This window comes from Macaca fascicularis, chromosome 10 (assembly GCF_037993035.2).
Source record: "Macaca fascicularis isolate 582-1 chromosome 10, T2T-MFA8v1.1".
In the NCBI taxonomy this organism is placed as follows: Eukaryota; Metazoa; Chordata; class Mammalia; order Primates; family Cercopithecidae; genus Macaca; species Macaca fascicularis.
In genome coordinates this window covers 31736398-31759744 of record NC_088384.1, presented here as the reverse complement: position 1 = coordinate 31759744, position 23347 = coordinate 31736398, and the positions used below count along the sequence as shown (strand labels likewise).

The following is a 23347-nucleotide window of genomic DNA, read 5'->3' as shown; positions in this document are numbered from 1 at the left end:
TTGTCTGTGGTAGCTTAGCACATGCTCACTTAAATACTCCCCTGATGTGACCTTTTACATGAGTAGAATAAGTGTATTTTTAGTGAAAGTTAATGGTTATATTATGGGGGAGGAAACAAATATTTGATTTTATTGCTCAATAAAGAGCACAGAGATCATGGGTTCTTGCATTTACTTTATGGTTACCCTTTGAACCTTCTGGAATAAACTAATTTCCGGAGGTGGTTTTTTGTTGTTGTTGTTTGTGTGTTTTTGTTTTTTGTTTGTTTGTGTTTTGTGAGAGACTATCTCACTCTGTCACCCAGGCTGGAGTGCAGTGGCACGATCTTGGCTCACTGCAGCCTCCATCTCCTGGGTTCAAGCGATTATCCTACCTCAGCCTTCCACGCAGCTGGAATTACAGGTATGCGCCACTATGCACGGCTAATTTTTGTATTTTTAGTAGAAATCGGTTTTTGCCATGTTCACCAGGCTGGTCTCAAACTCCTGGTTTCCAGTGATCCACCCGCCTCAGCCTCCCAAAGGGCTGGGATTACAGGTGTGAGCCACCATGCCTGGCCTACTTATTTTACTTTTTAAAAGAAAGATATACTCTATTTTGGACCTTTGATGGCACAGTATCTCAGATTACTCTGTTGAATGGAAGTACCAGTGGATTTGGGGCAGGAAGCCTGGGTTTTGGCCCCAATGCAGCTTTTCTCAGTGACTTTGAGGGAGTTGCTAGGAGACTGGGTCGTACAATCTCTGAGGCTCCTTCCTGGCTAGGTTTGGTGATCTTTGCACTGCAACTTTGTGAATAATATTTCTTCAGAGATGTCATTGATTAAATTACTTCAGTTGTTATTTAGCTTGTTAAATGTTTTGAATGGTATCTAATGCTTAGAGACCTAGTTGTTCCACAGTCGTATAATAGTGATTTAATAAGATGCACCTCCTTCTGGAAAAACATTCATGTATTTTGCTGAGAGCAAGTTTACTTGTGTCACTGGTCACTTTTGTGGCCTTGGAAGGGTTACTTATTTTCTCAGTGCCTGCAAAACCAGGTGTGTGTGGATTAACATGTTTTAGGTCACAGAGAACCTTTTTGAAAACTGTGCACTCTCCGTGGAAATCTGTATTATTCTCAAGACTTTACACGTAACTTCAGGAAGTTAAATGGAAACAATCTACCCAAGGCTCCCCAGTTAGGAAGGCCTGGCTTACGTACTCTCTTAGATTGAGAGTAACGTTATACCCTTTCCTAGTTCTTGCTAAACACCAAACAGTGATCTAAATGCTTTCCAGGCCAGGCATGGTGGCTCACACATGTAATCCCAACACTTTGGGAGGCCGAGGTGGGCAGATCACCTGAGGTCAGGAGTTCGAGACCATCCTGTCCAACATGGTGAAACCCCATCTCTGCTAAAAATATAAAAATTAGCCAGGCGTGGTGGCGCATGCCTGTAGTCCCAGCTACTCAGGAGGCTCAGGCAGGAGAATTGCTTGAACCCAGGAGGCGGAGGTTGCAGTGAGCCAGGATTGTGCCATTGCACTCCAGCCTGGGCAACAGAGCGAGACTCTGTCTCAAAAAAAAAAAAAAAGAATAAATAAATAAATGCTTTCCAGACATTAATTTGATTAATCCTCACAGCAGTCCCTCAAGGTAAGTGCTGCTGGTCTCCCCATTTTACAGATGAGGATACTGAGGCACAGAACCTGCTACTAGAGTTTCATAGCTACTAGATATCAGAGCCAGGATTCCAACCAGGCAGCCTGGCTTAGAGCCTATGCTCTGAATACTCTCCTGCTTTGAGTAACAGATGGGCTAATTTCTGTAAGAGGGGATCTGAGAGATTCTGAGTGGGTGTACGTGAACAAAATATATTGAGACGGGGACTTCTGGATGCTCAAGAGTGTGGAGGACTCCACACTGGCTGTAGAGATGATGCTGGGTGAGCAGAAGTGACCACTGCCTTTCTGGGTATGGGACGGACATGGCAAAGGACTAAAAGGGTTTTTTGAGATCATTACTCTTAGAAATGAGAGGAGCCAAAAGGAAGCTGCAGCAAGATGAGAAATATAGGACAAGCACCAGAAAAGAAGAGTGGTGAAGCAGATTGGAGAATGAATTGAAGGAGTGGGCCATCCGCAGCATCAGGGCTCACCAGGAGACCGAGAGGATGGCTTGGGGCAATTCACCTAGCCCCTGCACTGTCAGCTCTCAGCAGAGTAAGGAGGCAGAGCCTGGTGTGGGAAGTCAGGAAGGGAGCAGGGGAAAACAGGGCTCCCCCTGCCTGGGTGTGGATTCAGGCCTCAGGCAGATGCCTTCCCTTCTGTGAGCTGAAATTGCTGCTTCTGCTGTGAAAAGGAGGGGTAACAGTGCCAGCCCCCTAGGGATTGAGGGTAAGGAGACTCTACGAGATAACCCACAGGCACGCCTACACAGGGCAGTGATGTTCTTCCATCCCTACTCCCTTTTGCGGCTCTTCTTACTGGTGTTGGTCTCATGGGATCAGAAGCCTGCAACAGGACTCCTTGTGTGGTCCCTGGAGTCCAGCCAACCTGCACTCGAACCCAGCCCCACTACTTCGGCATCTTGGACAGGTTTCAGAACTCTTCCAACCCTTGTCTTCCTCATCTGCCAGGCTGTGGGGGTTACTGTTAAGACACCTGCACATGCAGCACCTGTGACCGTCAGTCGTCCCCTCACCAAAAGAGCACTGGCACTCTTGCATGCTGAGCAGCCTCTGTGGATTTCACTTGTCTTACCCAGGGATTGAAGAATCCAGAAACATATTCCTCAGGTGACACCTGCTCTGTCAAACCAGACCTACTGCAGGACCAGGTGTGAGGGACGAAAGCTGCAGCAGCCTGGCAGAGACTGTGGGAGCCCTGGGGCTTGTGTGCTGCTTAGCACCCCGCAGTTCTGGGGTACCACACAGGCCTCCCCAGGACCCAGCACACACCTGTCCTGTCCTGTCCTGTCCTGAGAACATGCCCTGCTGCGGCACATGGTGGTGCTCAAGTGACTTCCTGTCAGCTTTTATCATTCCTGAGGTTGTCCAGGAATTTGGATTTGGCTTTTGATATTTGAGCTTCAAAAAATAGAGAATTGTAACAGATGCACAGTAAATATGGCTACATTTATTTATCTCTAGTATGGGAGACATGGCACACACTGTCCTCCAGGTCACAGGGAGGCAACAGCAGGAGGGACTGATGGCATTCAGCATGGATTTGAAAGGTCAGGCTTTGAGAAAATTAAGCCCTAACATTAGCCCAGGGCACCCCTCGTGTGTCTTGAGGTGGCTTCTTCCCTGGACATCAAGAATGGTGCTAGTTGTATACCCTCCTTGGGAGAGGTAAGGAATTAGTCACACCACTCATTTCTGTGCTTGATGTTCAGATGAGGGGCTTGTTGAAGAAAGGCTTGAGTGACACAGCCAGGTGTGCAAGGATGGGGTCACTGGAGCAGGAGGTGCTTAGGACGCACTGCTCAGGTTTGCTGAAGGGGGGATGTGAGACCCTCTAGGTAACAGCAGACACACCACAGTTACAGTGACTTCTGTGAGCTTATAGCATGGGCTATTGTGCAGAATTGATTCCAACAAGCCTCTCTTCTTGGTCGTTTCTAAGTTCCTCTCATATGGGCCTCGAATTCAGATTAGTAGCGTAAACTACAAAAGTGATGCCAGAACATCTCTGTTCTCATTGTTGGAATGGAAACAAAATGAGGGTGCCCCCAAGACACTTCAGACACCCAGACCTCCACTTCTAGGACCTGCTGGGGTTGGCCACTCTTCCCATGAAGAGCAGACAGCTGGTGCGGTGCTCATAGATGAGGAAAAGAAAGGGGCGATCGACAGTGAAGCGGACTTGGGTGGACAGCGGCATGAACCCCACCGTGGTCACAGCGGTGGCTTGGGTCCCTTCCTCGTTCACTGTGATCGTGCCTTGGTGCTTGAACTGTTTAGAAAGGAAAGTTATCAGATTCTAGAGATCAGCACACAGAGGGCTAGAGTGCCCAGCACAATCTCGTATCATTCAGGGAAAGAATCCAAGACAACATGTAAGGTGGAAATCACAGCTGGTCAGAGTCACCCTTGAAAATATCTGTCACCACCTGTCAAGGGCAGCCATTGCACTTAGAGGCCGGGTGGTGTAACTCTAGGGTCATGTTCCCTCTTGGCAGTGCCTGTGGTCTGAGGGTCGTAGGGGCTGGTGCAGGACAGCCACCCCAGCTCCAGCTCCCCACACTGCTGCGTACTTCCCCGGGACAGGGAACTGGGTCTGCTGCACTGTTTGGACTGAGCGCCTGATTGGTTTAAGTATGTGTGTAGTGTGGTGTTTAATGGCTGTTTCATGATTTGGCTGGGGGTAGCTATTTTCCAGACCAGAGCACATGTCTTCCCTGTCTCTGGTGTCAGCAGGAGTGGGGCTCACCCCACGGCTGCTCTTGGGACCTCCCTGCCCACCAAGTGTCTGCCAGGTGCCGTGCTTTCCAGCTGGCATCCACGAAACCAGGCTTCTGTGTACCCCAGCCAGGGCAAAGAGCAGAATCAGCACCCCAAGCTGGGACATCAGATTGGGGAGTGGGTAGGAAGGGCAAATGGAGGTGGGGCTGTGCTGAGGCAGACCCTCGGGACGGGGCAGGTGGTTGGACAAGGGAGTGGTTACCATGTCGATGGCGATCCTTTGGTCTGAGATGCCTGCCATGTTGCCATTTTTGTCAAACAGCGTCGTGATCCCCATCGACTTCAGGGACTCTACTAGATTGTAGTTCTTCTCCAGCTTGAATTTCGGCAGAAGCACTTCTCGAGTTCTAGACAGAAAAGGAAAGGGGGGCCCAATTTTATTGAACCACAAGTTACAAAAGAATCATGATTTTCCCTTTAAAGGGCCACGGGTTACATTTATCACAGAATTGATATAGCACTTATTAAAATTTATATTCTGGGACTGTCAGTTGAGGATTTTAGGAAATGTATTCCATTGTAATTCCACTACTGAAAACTGAGACTTGTTTTCTGTTGCATGGTTATTTCCTTGAGACTGTGTGGTTTGTTTCCTATCTTCAAGGTTAGCAACAGAACTTTTCCTGGTTTGTGGTTTAAAAAGGCATCTAAAATAATTCTCTGGTTTGGTTCCCCAATTTTAGGCATTTGGTTTTTTTGTTTGTTTGTTTGTTAATTAAGGAGTCGAATATCTGGTAGTGTACTTTTAAAAAGAACCTTTCCCGTGTATACTAGACAATGCTGAGCATTCTCAGTCTTTGCCTCAACTTACTCAGTCCCTAAGGGGGTGGATAGCACCAGTAGTGCCTGTGGAGTCAGTCTGGCACTTTGCAGGGGATAAAGAGATTTAAGCTGCAATCCCAGCTGGATGGGCAGGAAGGCTTGATCTTCTTCACTCTTGTACCTAGCTCATACCTGGCACCAAGTAGGATCTCAATTAAGTCAAATGAGGCCAGGCACGGCGGCTCACGCCTGTTAATCCCAGCACTTTGGAAGGCCAAGGCAGGAGGACTGCTTGAGGCCAGGAGTTCAAGACCAGCCTGGGCAACACAGCGAGACCTCATCTCTACAAAAAAAAAAAAAAAATTAATTAGCTGGGCATGAAGGTGCACGCCTGTAGTCTTAACTATTTAACTATCCAGGAGGCTGAGGTGAGAGGATCACTTAAGTTCAGGAGGTTGAGGCTGCATGAGCCATGATGATGCCACTGTACTCTAGCCTGGGTGACAGAACAAGGCCCTGTCTCAAAAAAAAAAAAAATGCAGTCCCTTTCTCAAGAGCTGCTGGCTGCAGGGAGGAATGGAGGGAGGCAGCTACAGAAGGGACGTTGTTAAGGAAAAATTCATAGAGCATGATGACTGGCTGCCCAGGCAAATACCTTCCTCTAAGAGCCCACTTTTCTCAGTTTGGTTGCATATGTTTGTATTCTTGTCCTATAAGGAGGCTCAAACCAGAATCACTTCTTCATATGGCCCTAGCCAGTATCCAGTAAAACAGAAATAAGACCTCTCCATTCTTTCTGCCATGACCTCATAATAATCTCAATAAGTACTTAACACCTGCAGTTTTAACTACAGAGTAATGAATAATAATAGAGGAAATCATAAATGATGTATCCTCAGTACACTAAGAGGACCTTGGAATTTCCTGGGCAGGGAAGAGTTGAGCCACTCTTTTTTGAGTGCCTCCTAGGTTCCAAGTACTGGGAGGGGTGCTCAGCATTGCTGATTCTGTTATTTTCTCACAGCAACCCCGGGAAGTAATGGAATTATCCCCATTTTAGGAATGATGAAACTGGGACTCAAAGCCACAAAGCAAGTACATAGCAGAGCTGGGATTGTTTCCAAGCTGTCTCTAAGTCACCTGCCCCTAACTCCTGAAACTGGCCCCTGGAGGGCAGATATGTCCTTTATGAATGCTCTCTAATCATCTCTCATCTCAAGCAACAAATTGGAGCTGAATTAATAGAGTGGCCCTGCATGGAAATTCTTGGGTACTTGTACATAATTCTCCCTTTTTAAAAAAATGATCAATTTTCCAGTATTCTGAGACACCCCCAGCATCTGGGAGATCAAAAGAACAAACACACAGCATGAAGTACCTGTTTGTCATGCTTTTTTGCCATCTCTCCACCACCTGGGGTGTCAGTTGTGCTTCGAGGGTCTTCATCCCAGACAACTTGTGTGGGACCACAATTAGCATGCTGATGCCCCCCACGTATTCCAGCTGGAGGACGTCGCAGTCCAGCTCCCGGTCATTTGCTGCGAGGAAGTTTCCCTTGGTCTGCATCATGGAAACCTTGACCACCTCTCGCTCATTCAGCCGGAAGTTGTGGTTGTGTGTCATTTCCACTGGGAATTTATTCACCCAGGATCCTGTAGAGGCCACAGGAAGAGGCTGTTATGAGACGATTCCTTTAGGGAAAATCGGCTCACCCTTGAGAGTGAATCTGATTCCCCAGGAGGCCTCGTTCAGATAGCCCATAGAGCCGACCCCACAGGCTCTTGATTCCTGAGGTCTGGTTTGGGCTGAAATTTGCACTTCTAACAAGAGAAGTTAATAAGAGGTTACCTGGACTGAATGGTTTCTGGATTATAATGGGTCTGATATGAACTAATTGTTTGACCACGGTAAGACACCTAACTTGCTGCGCTTCCATTTCTTCATCTGTCAGATCTGTCAAATTGAGTAACTTTGGGTTCTTGTCAGCTTTTATTATTATTATTGTTGTTGTTGTTGTTATTATTTTGTTTTTGGGACCAGGTCTCGCTGTGTCATGCAGGCTGGAGTGCAGTGATGCCGTCATAGCTCACTGCAGCCTCACACTCCTAGGCTCAAGGTATCCTCCCTCCCCAGTAGCTTGTACTACAAGCATGTGCCATGCCTGGCTATTTTTTCTGTCTTTTTTTTTTTTTTTTTTGTAGATGAGGTCTTGCTATGTTACCTAGGCTGGTCTCAAACCCTTGGCCTCAAGCAATCCTCCTGCTTCAGCCTCCCAAAGCACTGGGATTATAGGCGTGAGCCACCCTGCCACCCTCAGCTCTGTCTTGATGGCCTTCATCCCTCACACTGTGATTCTGTAGTGACTAACAAGACATTGGGTGATGCCATGTGTTGCCCTTAGGATCACCACTGTAGATATGGGGACAGTGCTGTGTATCCAGGTATAAGCCCATGTTTATTTTAGTTCTAAGATGTGAGTAACTAATAGTGATGGGTGACTAGTAGTTGAGAACTGGCCATGTGCCGGGCATTCTTCTCAGCACCTTTCTTGTATTATCTCATTTCTGCTCCTAGGACATGCAAGTTGTGTGCTTTTTGTTATCCCCATTTTACATATGAGGAAACAGGCACAAAGAAGTGAAGTAACTTGTTCAAGGTTTCTAGCTGGTGGCTAGAGCAGCCAGGATGTGATGAGCAGGAGGTGTCTTGGAGGTTGAAGTACCAGACAGCTCCTGCCTGCCTGTGAGTGAAGCTCAATTCCCTTCTCCCTGAGTCTGCCTCACCCAGGGTTTCTCAACCTCAACATTTTTGACGTTTGGGCCAGATAATAGTTGGTGGTGATGCAGGCTGCCCTGTGCATGGTAGGGTGTTTAGCAACATCCCCAGCCTCCCCCTTCTAGATACCAGTAATGCTTACCCCAACCCCCCAGGTTGTGACAACCACAAGTGTCTTCAGACCTTGGGGACACAGTTGCCCTGTTGGGAATCACGGCCCTTTCCAGTTTGGATGGAGCTGTCCCACGTCTCCTGGGATTCTTTCCTTCTGACTTCCTCCTGAGAGCGTACCTCTGTTTATTGTGCTTTACAAAGTGATTACCACATTCAAAATTAGAACAAAATTAGTAATGGAGATGATTTCATATGAAATTAACTGAAATTAAAATTACAGTTCTAGACACTCTTCCCTTTTGAGAAGCATCCTTGAATGATTGGGTAATCCTAGCATTTGATCCCTTGTGATTCCCAGCATTGAGTGACTATTCTCATATGATGGGGAAAGGAAGCAGAAGCGCTTGCATGTGTGTTTACACTGTGGTGTGACACAGGTTACTGTGTTTAGGAGATTGTCAACTGACCATGCCTGGTCATTTCTCTACCTCCATACAGGCAGAGATGGTTCGCTGCTGTACTTCTCTGCCTATCCCTGAACCCTCAGCCAGGGCTAATGCGGAGGCTCTTTGGTGTACTTGGGGGAGCCAACAGACCAGTAGGATGGAGGACTTTGATGCTACCAAAAAGGCTTCTGCCAGCTTGTTCTAAAGTCAGTCCTAAACATTGGTTATTTGCTAGTAGAAGTAAAATAAATGTCACTAACAATATCATATATGTTTATCATATTGTACTGGTATTGTGATCTACAGTTTCATTCCCTCGAATTCACTGAGCTCTTGCTATGTGCCACTCTGTTGCATCACCATCTCTTATGGTTCTTCCCTTGGCCCTGTCAGAGTAGGTGTTATCTCTCTGATAAAGATAAGGAAACTGAGTCATAGAGATGTTGAATGACTTGTCTGAGGTCACACAAACGAGAAGTGGTGAAACCAGGGCTTAGGCTCTTGTTTGCTCAATTCCAAAACTTATACTAATAACCAGTAATGAAAAGGATATGTGTGTTCATCGTATACATGTGGTCTCTGTGTGTGTGTCTGCCACAAGCCTGTTAAAACTCAGCCTTTGATTCCACCCACAGGAGGCCAGCATTGTGCCTTGCCTTGGGGCGGAAACCTGGGTGTTAGAGTGGCCCTGCTTGGTCTATCCAGCAGAATGCCTGCCTTGTAGAGCTGCAGGGACCTCAACCAAAGCACAGAGCAGGTGTGTTGACAGATCAGGAGGGGCTCTGGCCCCCTTTCCGTGAACAGAACAGGAGCCGGGCGGGGTCTCCTTCCTTCGCCTGGGCTGCTATAAAACCACAGGGGCTAACTAGCAGAAAGCACTGGCCTCCAAGTCTTCAGGGACTGCCCTTTGCGGGTACCTAGTAGTCCTTGGTGGCAAAGAGAGGTGGTTGTGTGTCACCGCAATTAGTCCTGAAGCCAAACCATTCCTCGTGTCTCCCCTTCTGCACTCTCAGCTTAGATAGTAAAGTAGAGGTTGCCTCTGGTCTGGTCCAGGTGAAGGTATTTGAAAAGAGAGGTTTGGATTTCAGAAATCCATGCTCATTTATTCCTAGGATTCCAGAGGTCCTGTGGGTGTGGGGTGACCTCCTTAAAAAGTGCCCTTGTGAGGCCGGGCGCAGTGGCTCACACCTATAATCCCAGCGCTTTGGGAGGCCGTGGCAGGTGGATCACGAGGTCAGGAGATCGAGACCATGCTGGCTGACATGGTGAAACCCTGTCTCTACTAAAAGTACAAAAATTAGCTGGGCGTGGTGGCAGAGGCCTGTAGTCCCAGCTACTCGGGAGGCTGAGGCAGGAGAAGGGCATGAACCCTGGAGGCCCCAGAGTTTGCAGTGAGCCAAGATCGCACCACTGCACTCCAGCCCATGCGACAGAGCGAGACTCCATCTCAAAAAAAAAAAAAAAAAAAAAAATGCCCTTGTGCTCAGCCCAGAACAGTTGCTGGGGAAATAGTAATTTATTTCTCCATCCCACCTGCCCAGTAGTTCAAAAGTATCCTGAAAAGCACTTGTAGATGTCAATGTCAGCTGTTCAAGCTGAATAGTTCACAGGTGCATTTCTTTAGCCTTTTGTCTGTATTTCTGCTTATTGATGATTGGGAAAGGAAAAGAGAAAACTCAAATCTAGGCTGGCCATATGCTAAAACAGTTTTGGTATTATTTCTTCCAATTTAGCAGATTGCTAGTGATGGCCTACCTGGGTTCAGCTTTGGCTCTGCCCCTTAATAACTGGATGCCCTTGGATCATCGTTTTACTTCCCTTTTTTTTTTTTTTTTTTTTTTTGAGATGGAGTCTCTCTCTCTCTCTCTCTCGTCTAGGCAATGGCACAGTCCACAGTCTCGGCTCACTGCAATCTCTGCCTTCCAGGTTCAAGTGATTCTTCTGCGTCAGCCTCCCAAGTATCTGGGAATACAGGTACCCACCACCATGCCCGGGTAATTTTTGTATTTTTAGTGGAGAGGGGGTTTCACCATGTTGGTCAGGCTGATCTCGAACTCCTGACCTCAAGTGATCTGCCCACCTTGGCCTCCCAAAGTGCTGGGATTACAGGCGTGAGCCACCGTGCCCGGCCCATCCTTTTACTTCATGCTTTGGTGGCTTCCTCCGTAAAATGGGGATGCTAATAACAGTGGTGACCTCACAAGTCTCTGTTAAAGCACAGAGTTAGGGCTCAGTAAGTGTCAGATGCTACTGTCAACTTCAGCTCGGCCTTCCCTGTCCCTGTTCCAGAGTCAATCTTGTGTTTTGTTTTCCTGGATAAATTATAGCTACCGTATGTGGGCATTCAATCTACCCACATACAAAAAGAGTAAGTTGTGGGTTTGCTCTGAGAACTGTAAAGGTGCTTCTTACCTTTGAAGTAGATGCAGTTGAGAATCATCATCTGGGTAGCAGGGTCTATATTCTCCAGAGCATCTTTTATGAGGCCCTTGGTGAGCTTCATGATGTGGTTGTTGGTTTTTGATATGAATTCAGGGTCTGAGAAGTCAGCTACCTGGGCCTCAGCAAAGTAATACTCTCTTACTTTAGTTTTGAAGTCAGGCAGGATTGGAAACTGCTTCTGTATATAAAGGTCATTGACTGACCGCAGTGTGTACCCAAAATTCCTCCTGAAGAGGCGATGAGTCAGCTTACGGAAGAGATTATGAATGGTCGTGATTTCATACTTGCTGCTGGCATTAACAAAGTCTTTAAAATGCAAAATTGAGTGCACTTGTTCATGGGTCTCTCCCTTCAGACCTAAGGAAATCATACCCATCGCAGTAGAAATGCCAACAGGTGCTATGAAGATGTTATCAAAAGTGTTGACCTGGTCTTTCAGCACTCGGTAGAGGTTGAAAGCGAACTTGGCGTTGAGGATGTTAAGGCGCTGGATCCGGCTCTTGCCGTGAAAAAGCTGGAGGATGTTCCCAGCACTTGCATCAGAGTCTGTCGGGGAAACTGACAGACTGTCGATGATGTCGATGTAGTCGTCGTCTTCACTGAGTATCTTCTCCAGGTCCAGATAGTCATCGTCCTCCTCCCCCTCTGGAATCCAGTCGTTGGTGACGGTGTTTTCCTTGTGGAAGTCGACAGGGAGAAGAGGCATGCTCAGGTTTTTGTTATTTAACTGCTCCCACTGGGGATCTGCAGACTGAGCAGTTTCCCCTCCTTTCTCAAGCTGATCCAGCGGGCCTTTGCTGCCACCCCACACAGATGTTGTGATGAGGAAAATGAGAAGTGGGTGGAACGAGTGTTTCATTTTGGCAGAGCTAAAGCTGGGAGGGAAAACAAAACACAGTGAAAGGCGGCCTGGCTGATCCACACGCCGCTGCAGCATCCACATGGCAGGTTCCCTGTGGCTTTGACCCAGGAGGAGGCCCTCACAGCGTTAGTTCTTAACTGTTTTAGGATCATGGACTTTTAAGAGAATCTGATGTAGATAAACAGACACCCAACCTTTGATGTGGGACTCATAAACCTCACTGAAGGATCCATGGGCCCCTTGATGAAAATCCCTTATTTAAAGGTTTGCAAAACTAACCTAGAATCCTGGGAGTTCAGGCATCCCGGAGAGGAGTTTCTTTTTCTCCAGACACCTTGTCCACCACCTCCAGATAGTGTTTAGGTACCAGAGACAAAGTTCCCACCAGGGGCTCATGGACCAGTCAGGGCTCAGATGGGACAGACGTGCAGTAAAGCAAAGACTCTGAAAATAATGCTGCCAGAGCAGAAGGGGGATACGGAAAGGGGTGTGCTCTATCCTGTGTGGTAGGAGTGGAAGTGCCCAGAGAGTCAGGGAAACTTCACCAAGAGCTGGGTTTGAGTGGGCGCCCAGGGCTGGTGACTGGAGAGCACCCAGCAGGGATGTGCTTTAGAGGGACTCACCATGCCTGTGTGACTCACACTATTCCACCTTTACAGTGGAGATGCTGTTGAAAAATGTCCATGGGCCAGGCTTTCTGAAAACAAATACTCTAAAGATACTTGAAATTTGTGTAATCTTTGGGGTTGTTTAATATGTTGTGTTTTTTTGTTTTGTTGTATTTGGCTTTTTTTTGTTGTTATTTTTTGAAATGGAGTCTCGCTCTGTAACCCAGGCTGGAGTGCAGTAGCATGATCTCAGCTTACTGCAACTTCGGCCTCCTGGACTCAAGCAATTCTCATGCCTCAGCCTCCTGAGTAGCTGGGACTACAGGGGCCCACCACCACGCATGGTTAATTTTTGTATTTTGTTTAGTAGAGTTTTGCCATGTTGACCAGGCTGGTCTCAAACTCCTGACCTCAGGTGATCCACCCACCTCAGCCTCCCAAAGTGCTGCGATTATAGGCATAAACCACCACACCTGACCTGGGGTTGTTTAATTTGCGTAAGATTTGGAGCTTGTCTAGTGCCGGGACCCCCTCAGGGTGTAGTGAGATGATATGGTGGCAGCCCCAGAGGTGATATCACTTGCTGCAGGTATACTTTTTTCTCCTTTGTATCTTTTAGACAGTGGCTCCCACTGCTGTCAGGAGCAACTAAATCTTCTGTGTTCCTGCTTCTAACACAGGGTTAGAAACAAGAGATAAAGTCTGTGTGAGGGTGATGTCAACAAGCTCTTACTCAAGACCTGAGGGGCACTGCTTTTATTTAAGTAAACAAGATAAGCTTTTAGCACAGAGGCATTATGGTAATCCTGCTCTCCTCCCTGACTGGTTCAGAGGAGGATCTGACTTGGCCTATCAAATCTGTTTTAGCTGCCACATCGTTTGTCTTTCTCTTGCTTACTTCCTGGTTGTTAACTGCATTCTGGGTAGATGAGCTTTGATGCTTCCATATTTTGCCAGGACAGTGGCCATAGGTATTTTATAATGCTGACTCAGACAGGTAATACATGGTCCCAACTTCTAATCACCCCAGAAAGAACTGCCAGCCAGGTGCTGTGGCTTATGCCTATAATCCCAACACTTTGGGAGGCCAAGGCAGGATGATCACTTGAGCCCAGGAGCTCGAGACCAGCGTGAGCAATATAGCAAGACCTCGTCTCCATGAAAAATTAAATAATTAGGCCAGGCGCGGTGGCTCACGCCTGTAATCCCAGCACTTTGGGAGGCAGAGGCAGGCAGATCACCTGAGGGTCGGGAGTTCGAGACCAGCCTGGCCAACATGGATAAACCCTGTCTCTACTAAAAAATATAAAAACATTAGCCAGGCGTGGTGGCGCATGCCTGTAATCCTAGCTACTCAGGAGGCTGAGACAGGAGAACCGCTTGAACTTGGGAGGCAGAGGTTGCAGTGAGCCGAGATTGTACCATTGCACTCCAGCCTGGGCAAAAAGAGCGAAACTCCATCTCAAAAAAAAAGAAAAGAAAAGAAAGGAAAAATTAAATAATTAGCCTGGTGTGATGGCACACGCCTGTGGTCCCATCTACTTCGGAGGCTGAGGTAGGAGGATCACTTGAGCCTGGGAGGTCAAGGCTGCATTGAACTATGATCATGCCACTGCACTCCAACCTGGGGGATAGAGTTGAGTCCTTATCTCAAAAAAAACAAAACAAAACACTGCCTTTTGTTAAGCTTATTTTGTGTCTGTGACCATTTCCTATTAGGTAGGTATTTGAGGGCCAGAATATCTGCTGCCAGTTGAGGCCAGGTAAGAGTTACTGGCTGCTGTTGTTAAGCAAATATTTGAACTCATTAGGCCTGAAGATGGGGTAACTGTTTGGATACTCTGCTTGAAATGCTGTCAGTGTGATGTTGATAATGGCCTCTGTTGGATGCCTGACACGCTGTATAAGGCACTTTGTGTAACTCAGCTTCATCCTGCCAGCATTTTACATATCAGGAGACTGAGCCTTTCATCACTGTCTCGAATAAGTGGCAGTGGCTAGATTCGAACCAAGTTGGTTGAGCCTCTAGCCCACATCAAGCACTCTGCCTTGTTCACCCTGGAGTACCAGAATGCTTCCAGACTCCCTGGCCGTGCCGAGCAGCTTCCTAGCTGTTTCCCCAGTGTCAGTCCCCTTCCTTGGGTCTTCCCTTTATAATACTGTTGAAATAGTAAACTCAAAGTTTGTTTTAGTCACAACTGAGAAAGACTTTTGAATTGCACATTTTGGAGCAGGAAAGTCACATTGTTTCTGACTGAAAATGCCTGTTGCCTTTTCCAGGTCCCCATCTCAGCACCTGCCTGAGGCTGCAGTGCCACTAGTTTACACACAGGAAAACAGTTTCTAGAAACGATTTCTTTTTATTTTGAGATGACGGGGTCTCACTCAGTCACCCAGGCTGGGGCACAGTGGCACAATATTGGTTCACTGCAGCCTGTTCCTCTCAGATTCAGGAGACCCTCCCACCTCAGCCTTTCAGGTAGCTGGGACCACAGGTGTGTGGCACTATACCTAGTTAATTTTTTGTATTTTTGATAGAGATGGGGTTTTACCATGTTGCCCAGACAGGTCTCAAACTCCTGAGCTCAGGCAGTTTGCATGCCTCGGCCTCCCAAAGTGCTGGAATTACAGGCGTGAGTTACCATGCCTGGCCTCTAGAAATGATTTCTAATGTATGTAGCTGTGAATAGAACTAGGTCCAGTTTCTGAATGGAATCAGGCATCGGTATCAACAGCAACACACTTTTAAAAGTCAGGAACAAAGAAAGTAAGCAGCTGGTAGAAGGCTTCTTGCCCAGCTACACTTCAAGTGTCCTCCTCTTATCACTTCTTGGCCTTCTGGCTAAGATCAAGAAGAAGACCAGCCATAGGGGCTCACGCCTGTAATCTTAGCACCTTGGGAGGCCAAGGCAGGAGGATCGCTTGAGCCCGGCAGTTCAAGATCAGCTGGAGCAACATAGCAAGACCTCATCTCTATTTTAAAAAAGAAAGCCAGAAGAAGAAGGAACAAAGGGGGAAAAAGTTTTTATCTCAGATAAAAATAAGGTTAAAGAAGAAAACAAAAACTAACTTGAAGAAATAAACATATTCAGGAAAATGCATCTGAGGCCCGATAGAGTGGCAGAGTAAAGACATTCATGTTTTATCCCGGTATTCAGAAGTTACATTTGGAAACTTCTTATACCCTGTTCCCACATTGTCTGATGAAAAGCCAAAAATAGTTTTCATCATTCCCTTACCAGAGGAAGGAGAAAATATATCCGATATCTTTTATGGATTGAAATTAAAGATCTGAAGGTAAATATTCCTATTGTTTTGCTGTTTCGTATAACAAACATTGTAGAAGACGTTTAAAAACTCACTAGGTTGTGATTAAATCCAGATTACTATTTGAAGAGAAACTATATATTTTAAAGATAAATCATTCAAAAGTTTGTTTTTCTTTTTGTTTTTTTTTCCTGGGAGCTTCATATTGTACTTTCTTGCTAATTGCCAGAGCTGGGTTGGCCTTTTCAGTCACGCATCAGAGCGTAACACTCGATAAACCATCGTCCCTCCTGGCGTATGGTCTCCAGGCCCAACAGAGCAGGCAGAATGGGAGAGAAGTAACTGCCTAAAGTTTGGAAAGCTTTTTGTTTTGAAATAACTTCAAACTTTCAAAAAAGTTGAAAGAATAGTGTAGTAGAACAACTCCTGTATACCCTTACCCAGATTTACCAGGTTTAAAATTTTGGAACTTTTGCCCTGTCATTGTGTGTGTGTGTGTGTGCGTGTGTGTGTGTACATGTGTGTACTCACATGCATGAACGTATGCATTTTTTCTTCTAGACCATTTGAGAGTAGGTCTCCTATATCTTGTTCCTCTAACCTTTTTTTTTGTTTTGATGGCGTCTCACTCTGTCGTCCAGGCTGGAGTGCAGTGGCACGATCTCTGCTCACTGCAACCTCTGCCTCCTGGGTTCAAGCGATTCTCCTGCCTCAGCCTCCTGAGTAGCTGGGATTACAGGCACGCGCCACCACGCCCAGCTAATTTTTGTATTTTTAGTAGAGACTTGGCTTCACCAGGTTGGTCAGGCTGGTCTTGAACTCCTGACCTTGTGATCTGCCTGCCTCTGCCTCCCAAAGTGCTGGGATTACAGGTGTGAGCCACTGCTCCCGGTCCCTCTAACCTTTAATACTAATACTTCAGGGAAAATACCTAAAAGCAAGGATATTCTCATACATAATCACAGGACAGTTACCCAATTTGATTAATAAAAGTACAATACTTTCATCTATTCCACAGTTCCTATTCTAATTTTGTCAACTCTCCCAACAATGCAACTGACACAATTTTATAACAGGCAGATTGAAAAATGAAAACATTTCCCACTTCTAAAACGTGTAGAAAGCTTCTGAATTAGTTTGCTAGAAAAATGAACCAGTTGCCTATCTTTGAATACCATAAATAATTTATGATCAGCAGAAATATTAGAAACCCAACTTACCTCTGTGCTTCTGAGAAGTGGCGCTTCAGAGATGAAAGCAGCCAAGGTCATCAGTGGGGTTTCGATGTGAACTTTGGTGCTGGGCTGTTGCTGCGTATTTTCCAAAGTAAATATGTCCCAATCCAAACACCAGGCAACTAGCTTGGTCAGCACAAACCCCCTCAGCTGTGCCTTTGATAACTGCAGAGTGGCTTGCAGCTCCTCATCTCTAGTTCTTAGAGCTGAGATTTTGAGTATATGACGGTTACTGTGTTAGCATGCACTCAAAGCCTTGGTGCAGGAGCAGCCCTTCCTGAGGTCACCACATAAACAAGGGGCTCTTCTGGCCTTTGAGGACCAGGCTGCATTGAGGGTAGCTGAAAGTAGAGACCATGCGTCTGCCTCCAACTGTGTCTTCTCTTCTGGGATGATCACAGCATCTGCCCTCCACCTGCTCTCCAGGGTTGATGTGGCTGGCTCAGCTACTAGGCAGGTATCTCCATCCTTCCAAGAGCTTGTTCCTCAGTGAAAAGTGGAGGAGAGAGGACAAAATTAGTGGCTTACGGAATAAGGAGATCGTGGCATGGACCTTTCTCCAGTCAAGGGTTGCTGTGTTTGTTGCCAGTAGGTGCAGCCCAGTTCTCCTGTCTGTTGTGGGACAGATAGGACTATTATTGAGTAGTGCTTCCCAAACTCAGGGCCACTTAGGCATTCGTGGGGATCTCTGAGGCTGTGATACATTTTGTGATTCTGTTTTTGGGTTTTTTTTTATTTTTTGAGACAGTTTTGCGCTGCTGCCCACGCCGGAGTACAGTGGTGCGATCTCAGCTCACTGCAACCTCTGTCTCCCAAGTTCAAACGATTCTCCTGCCTCAGCCTCCCAAGTAGCTGAGATTACAGGCATGCACCACCACAACCAACTAATTTTTTGTATTTGTAGTAAAGATGGGGTTTCACCATGTTGGCCAGGCTGGTCTTGAACTTCTGGACTGAAGTGATCTGCCCGCCTCAGCCTCCCAAAGTGCTGGGATTACAGGCGTGAGCCACCACACCCGGCCCTATGTGTTTTTTGAGACAGGGTCTCACTCTGTCACCCAGGCCGGATTATAGTGGCATGATCTTAGCTCACTGCAGCCTCAACCTCTGAGCTCAAGCAATCCTCCTCACCTCAGCCCCGCAAGTAGCTGGGAATACAGGTGCATACCACCATGTGTGACTAACTTTTTGACTTTTTTGTAGAGGCAGGGTCTCACTATGTTGCCCGGGCTAGTCTTGAACTCATGGGCTCAAGTGATCCTCCTGCCTCGGCCTTGCAAAGTGCTGGGATTACAGGCATGAGCCACTGTGCCCAGCCTTATGATAATTTGTTTTTTAATTTGTGTTTTAAATTTTATGATCTAAAAAGTTTTAAGAATATTCTGGATTGTCTTGAAGATCACAGAGACTGCTCCTCGAGAGCATGTTTGGGAGTGTCGGCACCCAGAGTCTATCTGAAGGGAGAATGTGACTCCTAGGAGAATCTGTGGGTGTGCAAGGGGCCCATGGGGGTGTCTATGCATTGCTCCGTTTGAGAAATTCCAGAGTGTAAAGGTCCATTGTGTTTAGGACACAGACCAGTGGTTGTGTTTGAGTCTGGTTTTGCATTCTAGCTTTGGTCAGAGCTGTCTTCTCAGAGCCTTCATCTGTCACACACAATACTGAGTCTTCAGCGTGGCACCATAGGCAGAGACTGCTGCCTGAGCCCACATGCCTCCTGGGGCCACCTCCCTCATTCTCTATCTTGTTCTCACACATGCCAAGCCTGGCTCCAGCACAGCCCTGGCACTTGCTATTCTTTCTGCCAAGGGCACCTTCCCTGCAGACCAGCAGGTGGCCGCTGCTGTCACTGTTCGCTCTTGGTTTCACTGAGGCATCACCAGCCACCCTGGCTGAAATTGCCCCTTGGCCTCCAGCCTCTCTGCTCTCTGAAATGAGGGTGACAGTTACACCTACTGCACGAGGTTGTTGTGAAGATTGAATGAGATAGTGAATGTGTGGAAAGCACGTAAAGTGGTGTCTGGCATTCAGGAAATGTTAGTCGTCATCGTTTCGTGGTGTTACATATTTATTCACAGAAATGGTCTGGGAAGGGACACAGCATTCGTTTTCATGCTATGTACTTCTTTGACCTTTTTCTATGTGTATGTGTTACTTTTGTTATTTTTAAAACCAGTACCAGCCAGGTGTGGCTCACACCTGTAATCCCAGCACTTTGAGAGGCTAAGGTGGGTGGATCACTTGAGGTAGGAGTTTAAGACCGGCCTGACCAACATGGTGAAACCCCGTCCCTACTAAAAATACAAAAATTAGCCGGATGTGGTGGCACACACCTGTAGTCCCAGCTACTCAGGAGGCTGAGGCAGGAGAATCGCTTGAACCTGAGAGGCGAAGGTTACAGTGAGCCAAGTTCGTGCCACTGCACTCCAGCCTGGGTGACAGAGTGAGACTCTATCTAAATAAATAAATAAAGCTAGTATGTTTCCTGCCTATCTAGATTTCTGATTATGTAACCCACTATTGAAAAAATTTGATTTCAATCCCTCTTGACATTGACATTTTTCAGTCAGTTTCCCATTTAGTAGTAACAGCTTGTGTATGGCTTTAGCCCCCACTGTAGAGTAGTACCTCCTGTCACACATACTCCATTGTTGTTTTGCAGTTTCAAGGCTTGTCTCATGGCTATTTTTTTCAACTTGAAAAAATTTTTTTTAGTTAGAAAAAAGTGGGGTCTCACTATGTTGGCCAAGTTGGTCTTGAACACCTGGCCTCAAGCAGTCTTCCCACCTCGGCCTCCCAAACAGCTGGGAAGACAGGTGTGAACCACCTCATCCAGCCTTGTCCATCTTTTAACATGAAATTTTAAAAATATACAGAGGGGCCAGGCACAGTGGCTCATGCCTGTCATCCCAGCACTTTGGCAGGCTGAGGCAGGAGGATCACTAAAGTTTGGAAAACTTTTTATTTTGAAATAACTTCAAACTTTCAAAAAAGTTGAAAAAAGAGTGTAGTAGAACAACTCCTATATACCCTTACCCAGATTTACCAGGTTTAAAATTTTAGAACCTTTGCCCTGTTGTGTGTGTGTGTGTGTGTGTGTGTGTGTGTGTGTGTGTGTGTGTGTTTGTACACGTGACCAGCTTGGGCAATATAGCAAAACCCATCTCTCTCTCTTTTTTTTTTTTTGAGACAGAGTTTTTGCTCTGTTGCCCAGGCTGGAATGCAGTGGCTCAATCTCAGCTTGCTGCAACCTCTGCCTCCTGGGTTCAAGTGATTCTCCTGCCTCAGCCTCCCAAGTAGCTGGGATTACAGGCGCCTGCCACCATGCCTGGCTAATTTTTGTATTTTTAGTAGAGACAGGGTTTTACCATGTTGCCCAGGCTGGTCTTGAACTCCTGGCCTCAGATGATCTGCCTGCCTTGGCCTCCCAAAGTGCTAGGATTACAGGCATGAGCCACTGCGCCCAGCTAGCAAAACCCATCTCAAAAAAAAAAAAAAAAAAAAAAAAAAACATTAACTGGGCTATGATGCTACACACCTGTAGTCCCAACTGCTCAGGAGTCTGAGGCAGAAGGATCACTTGAGCATGTACAGTGAGCTATGATTGTACCCCTGTACTCCAGCCTGGTCGACAGAGTGAGACCCTGTCTCTAAAAAAATACATATACGTACACAGAGAAATCGGAATAATTGAATGCTAAATATCCATACACCCACAACCTAGGTAGAATAGTTAATATTTTGCCATGTCCACTTAATTCTATGTGTTGGGGCTATTTTCCTGGAGTGTTTGAAGGTGAGAAGACATCACTCACTTCTGCCCTGGGCACTAGCACCAGTGTTTTTCTTCTATGGAAGGGTCTCTGCCCTGTGCTGTGCTACCTCACTCCTGGGAAGATCACAGGCCTCACATATATCACATGTCTAGTCCAACTCAGATTACTCCATGACTTCAAACTTGTATTTTATGGCTTTTTTATTTTTATCTGGTCAGGGTTTCATGCATTGCATTTGGCTGTTATATCTCTTTAGAATCCTTTATCTATTTCAGTCTTTCCACTTCTCCCCTGACCAACCTTCCTTCCTTCCTTCCTTCCTTCCTTCCTTCCTTCCCTCCCTCCCTCCCTCCCTCCCTCCTTCCCTCCTTCCCTCCCTCCCTCCTTCCCTCCTTCCCTCCTTCCCTCCTTCCCTCCTTCCCTCCTTCCCTCCTTCCCTCCTTCCCTCCTTCCTTCCTTCCTTCCTTCCTTCCTTCCTTCCTTCCTTCCTTCCGTCCTTCTTTCGTCTTACAAAGTCTCACTCTGTCACCCAGACTGCAGTGCAGTGGCGCTGTCTTGGCTCACTGCAACCTCAGCCTCCTGGTTTCAAGCTGTTCTCCTGCTTCAGCCTCCCGAGTACCTGGGACCACAGGCGCGTGCCACCACACCCGGCTAAATTTTTCTATTTTTAGTAGAGATGGATTTTACCATGTTAGCCAGGCTGATCTCAATCTCCTGACCTCGTGATCTGCCTGTCTCAGCTTCCCAAAGTGCTGGGATTACAGGTGTGAGCCACCACGCCTGGCCTGACCTTGATACTCTTTAGGAGCGAGCAGGTCTCCTTTCTGGAGACTAGAGCAGTCTCAGCCAAGACAGTGGCCAGCAGGCCCGGAGAAGTCAGAGAGCAGGGAGAACCTACAGGGCCATTTTCTTTTTTTTTTTTTGAGACAGAGTCTCGCTCTGTCGCCCAGGCTGGAGTGCAGTGGCGCAATCTCGGCTCACTGCAAGCTCCGCCTCCCGGGTTCACGCCATTCTCCTGCCTCAGCCTCCTGAGTAGCTGGGACTACAGGCGCCCGCCACCGCGCCCGGCTAATTTTTTGTATTTTTAGTAGAAACGGGGTTTCACCGTGGTCTCGATCTCCTGACCTTGTGATCCGCCCGCCTCGGCCTCCCAAAGTGCTGGGATTACAGGCGTGAGCCACCGCGCCCAGCCGTACAGGGCCATTTTCAGGCCGGAGTCCTCAGGAGGGAGCCAAGAAGTTCACAGGGTCAGGAGTAGGATCCCAAATCAAAGATAGAGTCCACTTTCTCTTTTCTGTATCAAAACCACTTTGAGCTTCCCAGCCACGTGGAGCTGCTGTTCTCATTGAGAGGGAAGCATTCTAGAAGCTTGACCCTTTCCATAACCACCAAAGTCTAGTTCTCTTTAGAAGGTACCAGAACCTCTTAGCCACATAGGCCTTGAATTCTGCAGCCTGGAAACCCCTTCATATCTCCACCATCGCTTATCCAGGGAGGCTGATCACTTCAGAGCCAGTGAGTCCCACAGTTGCGTATTCTTACTCTCACTGTCCTTGGCCGCTAGCTGAACTGGAAGCCCTTTGTCAACTGTCCTTTTGTGGCCACATCGTGTGCGGCTCTAGATTTCCTGCCCTCTGTCGCGTCTGTCTACTGCTACCCTCCACACAGCCGTGGAGGAGCTGAGCTCCCCACCTCCTCAGCACCTATTCAGAGCCCACCCTGCACCCCCAGGTCTTGGCCCACTCTTCCCAAGGACACAGTGCCCTGGTGACTCTCAAGCAGAGGTGTGGAACCTTCTTCCATACAGGTTGCCAAGCCCTTGACCAGCACCTGCACCCTCCCTTTGATTGTAAAAGGAACAAGTTCATGAAAGAGCTCCAGGAAATAACAGACATTAAAGAAGAAGAGTGAAATCCCTAGCAACCCAGAAATAATCTTAATATGTGGCCACTTTTTCCCATCTTTGTTCTATGCATATATGTTTAGATTTTTTTAAATCTATATCATATTATTTATACATTTTGCTTTTTTTTCACTTGACATATTGTGATTTCTACATGTGTCACCAAATAGTCTTCGAAAATATGATTCTTGGCTGAGCACAGTGGCTCCTGCCTGTAATCCCAATGCTTGGGGAGCCCAATGCGGGAGGATCTCTTGAACCTAGGAGTTTAATACCAGCCTGGGCAACGTAGTGAGAGCCTTTCTCTACAAAAAAATGTAAAAAATCAGTAAAGTGTCTGTTTGCATGAAAAAAGAAATAATAATAATTAAGCCGGGCATTGTCCGCTACCCCATCTGGGAATTGAGTAAGTAGCACCTCTACCTGGCCGCTGCACTGTCTGGGAAGTGAGGAGCACCTTTGCCCAGCTGCTGTGCAACCCTCCAAGTGTGAATTGGCAGCCTTGTGTGTGATCTTTCTCCCCTCCCCAAGTTTGCATTTTCAACATTAAAGTTTACTTTTACATTAAAAGTTTAGAATTGGAAAAATAATAATAATAATAATAATTAGGCCGGGCGCGGTGGCTCACACCTGTAATCCCAGGACTTCAGGAGGTCGAGGTGGGCAGATCACTCGAGGTCAGGAGTTTGAGACCAGCCTGGCC

The 23347-nt window shown here is 47.0% G+C and overlaps 2 protein-coding genes across 6 annotated transcripts in view; one reads left to right on the top strand and one right to left on the bottom strand.

Moving 5' to 3' along the window:
- The window catches only part of PI4KA (phosphatidylinositol 4-kinase alpha), a 147587-nt gene that overhangs the window by 64210 nt on the left and 60030 nt on the right, over positions 1 to 23347 (top strand). The window lies entirely within an intron of this gene.
- On the bottom strand, positions 3104 to 16983 carry SERPIND1 (serpin family D member 1). Its single transcript, XM_005567886.4, has 5 exons — positions 16951 to 16983; positions 10964 to 11868; positions 6595 to 6868; positions 4657 to 4801; positions 3104 to 3945 (listed from the first exon to the last, which is right to left on the bottom strand). Exons 2-5 carry the CDS (start codon positions 11850 to 11852, stop codon positions 3754 to 3756), a joined length of 1500 nt encoding a protein of 499 aa, XP_005567943.3. The 5' UTR covers positions 11853 to 11868; positions 16951 to 16983; the 3' UTR covers positions 3104 to 3753.

What these genes read in the sequence shown, in the direction of transcription:
- SERPIND1 (XM_005567886.4), bottom strand. Translation starts at nt 11,852, where the DNA reads ATGAAACACTCGTTCCACCCACTTCTCATTTTCCTCATCACAACATCT. An exon ending in CAACTGCATCTACTTCAAAG is followed by an intron (nt 6,869 to 10,963) that starts GTAAGAAGCACC and finishes TGGCCTCTACAG; the next exon opens with GATCCTGGGTGAATAAATTC. An exon ending in AAAGGATCGCCATCGACATG is followed by an intron (nt 3,946 to 4,656) that starts GTAACCACTCCC and finishes CTTTCTAAACAG; the next exon opens with TTCAAGCACCAAGGCACGAT.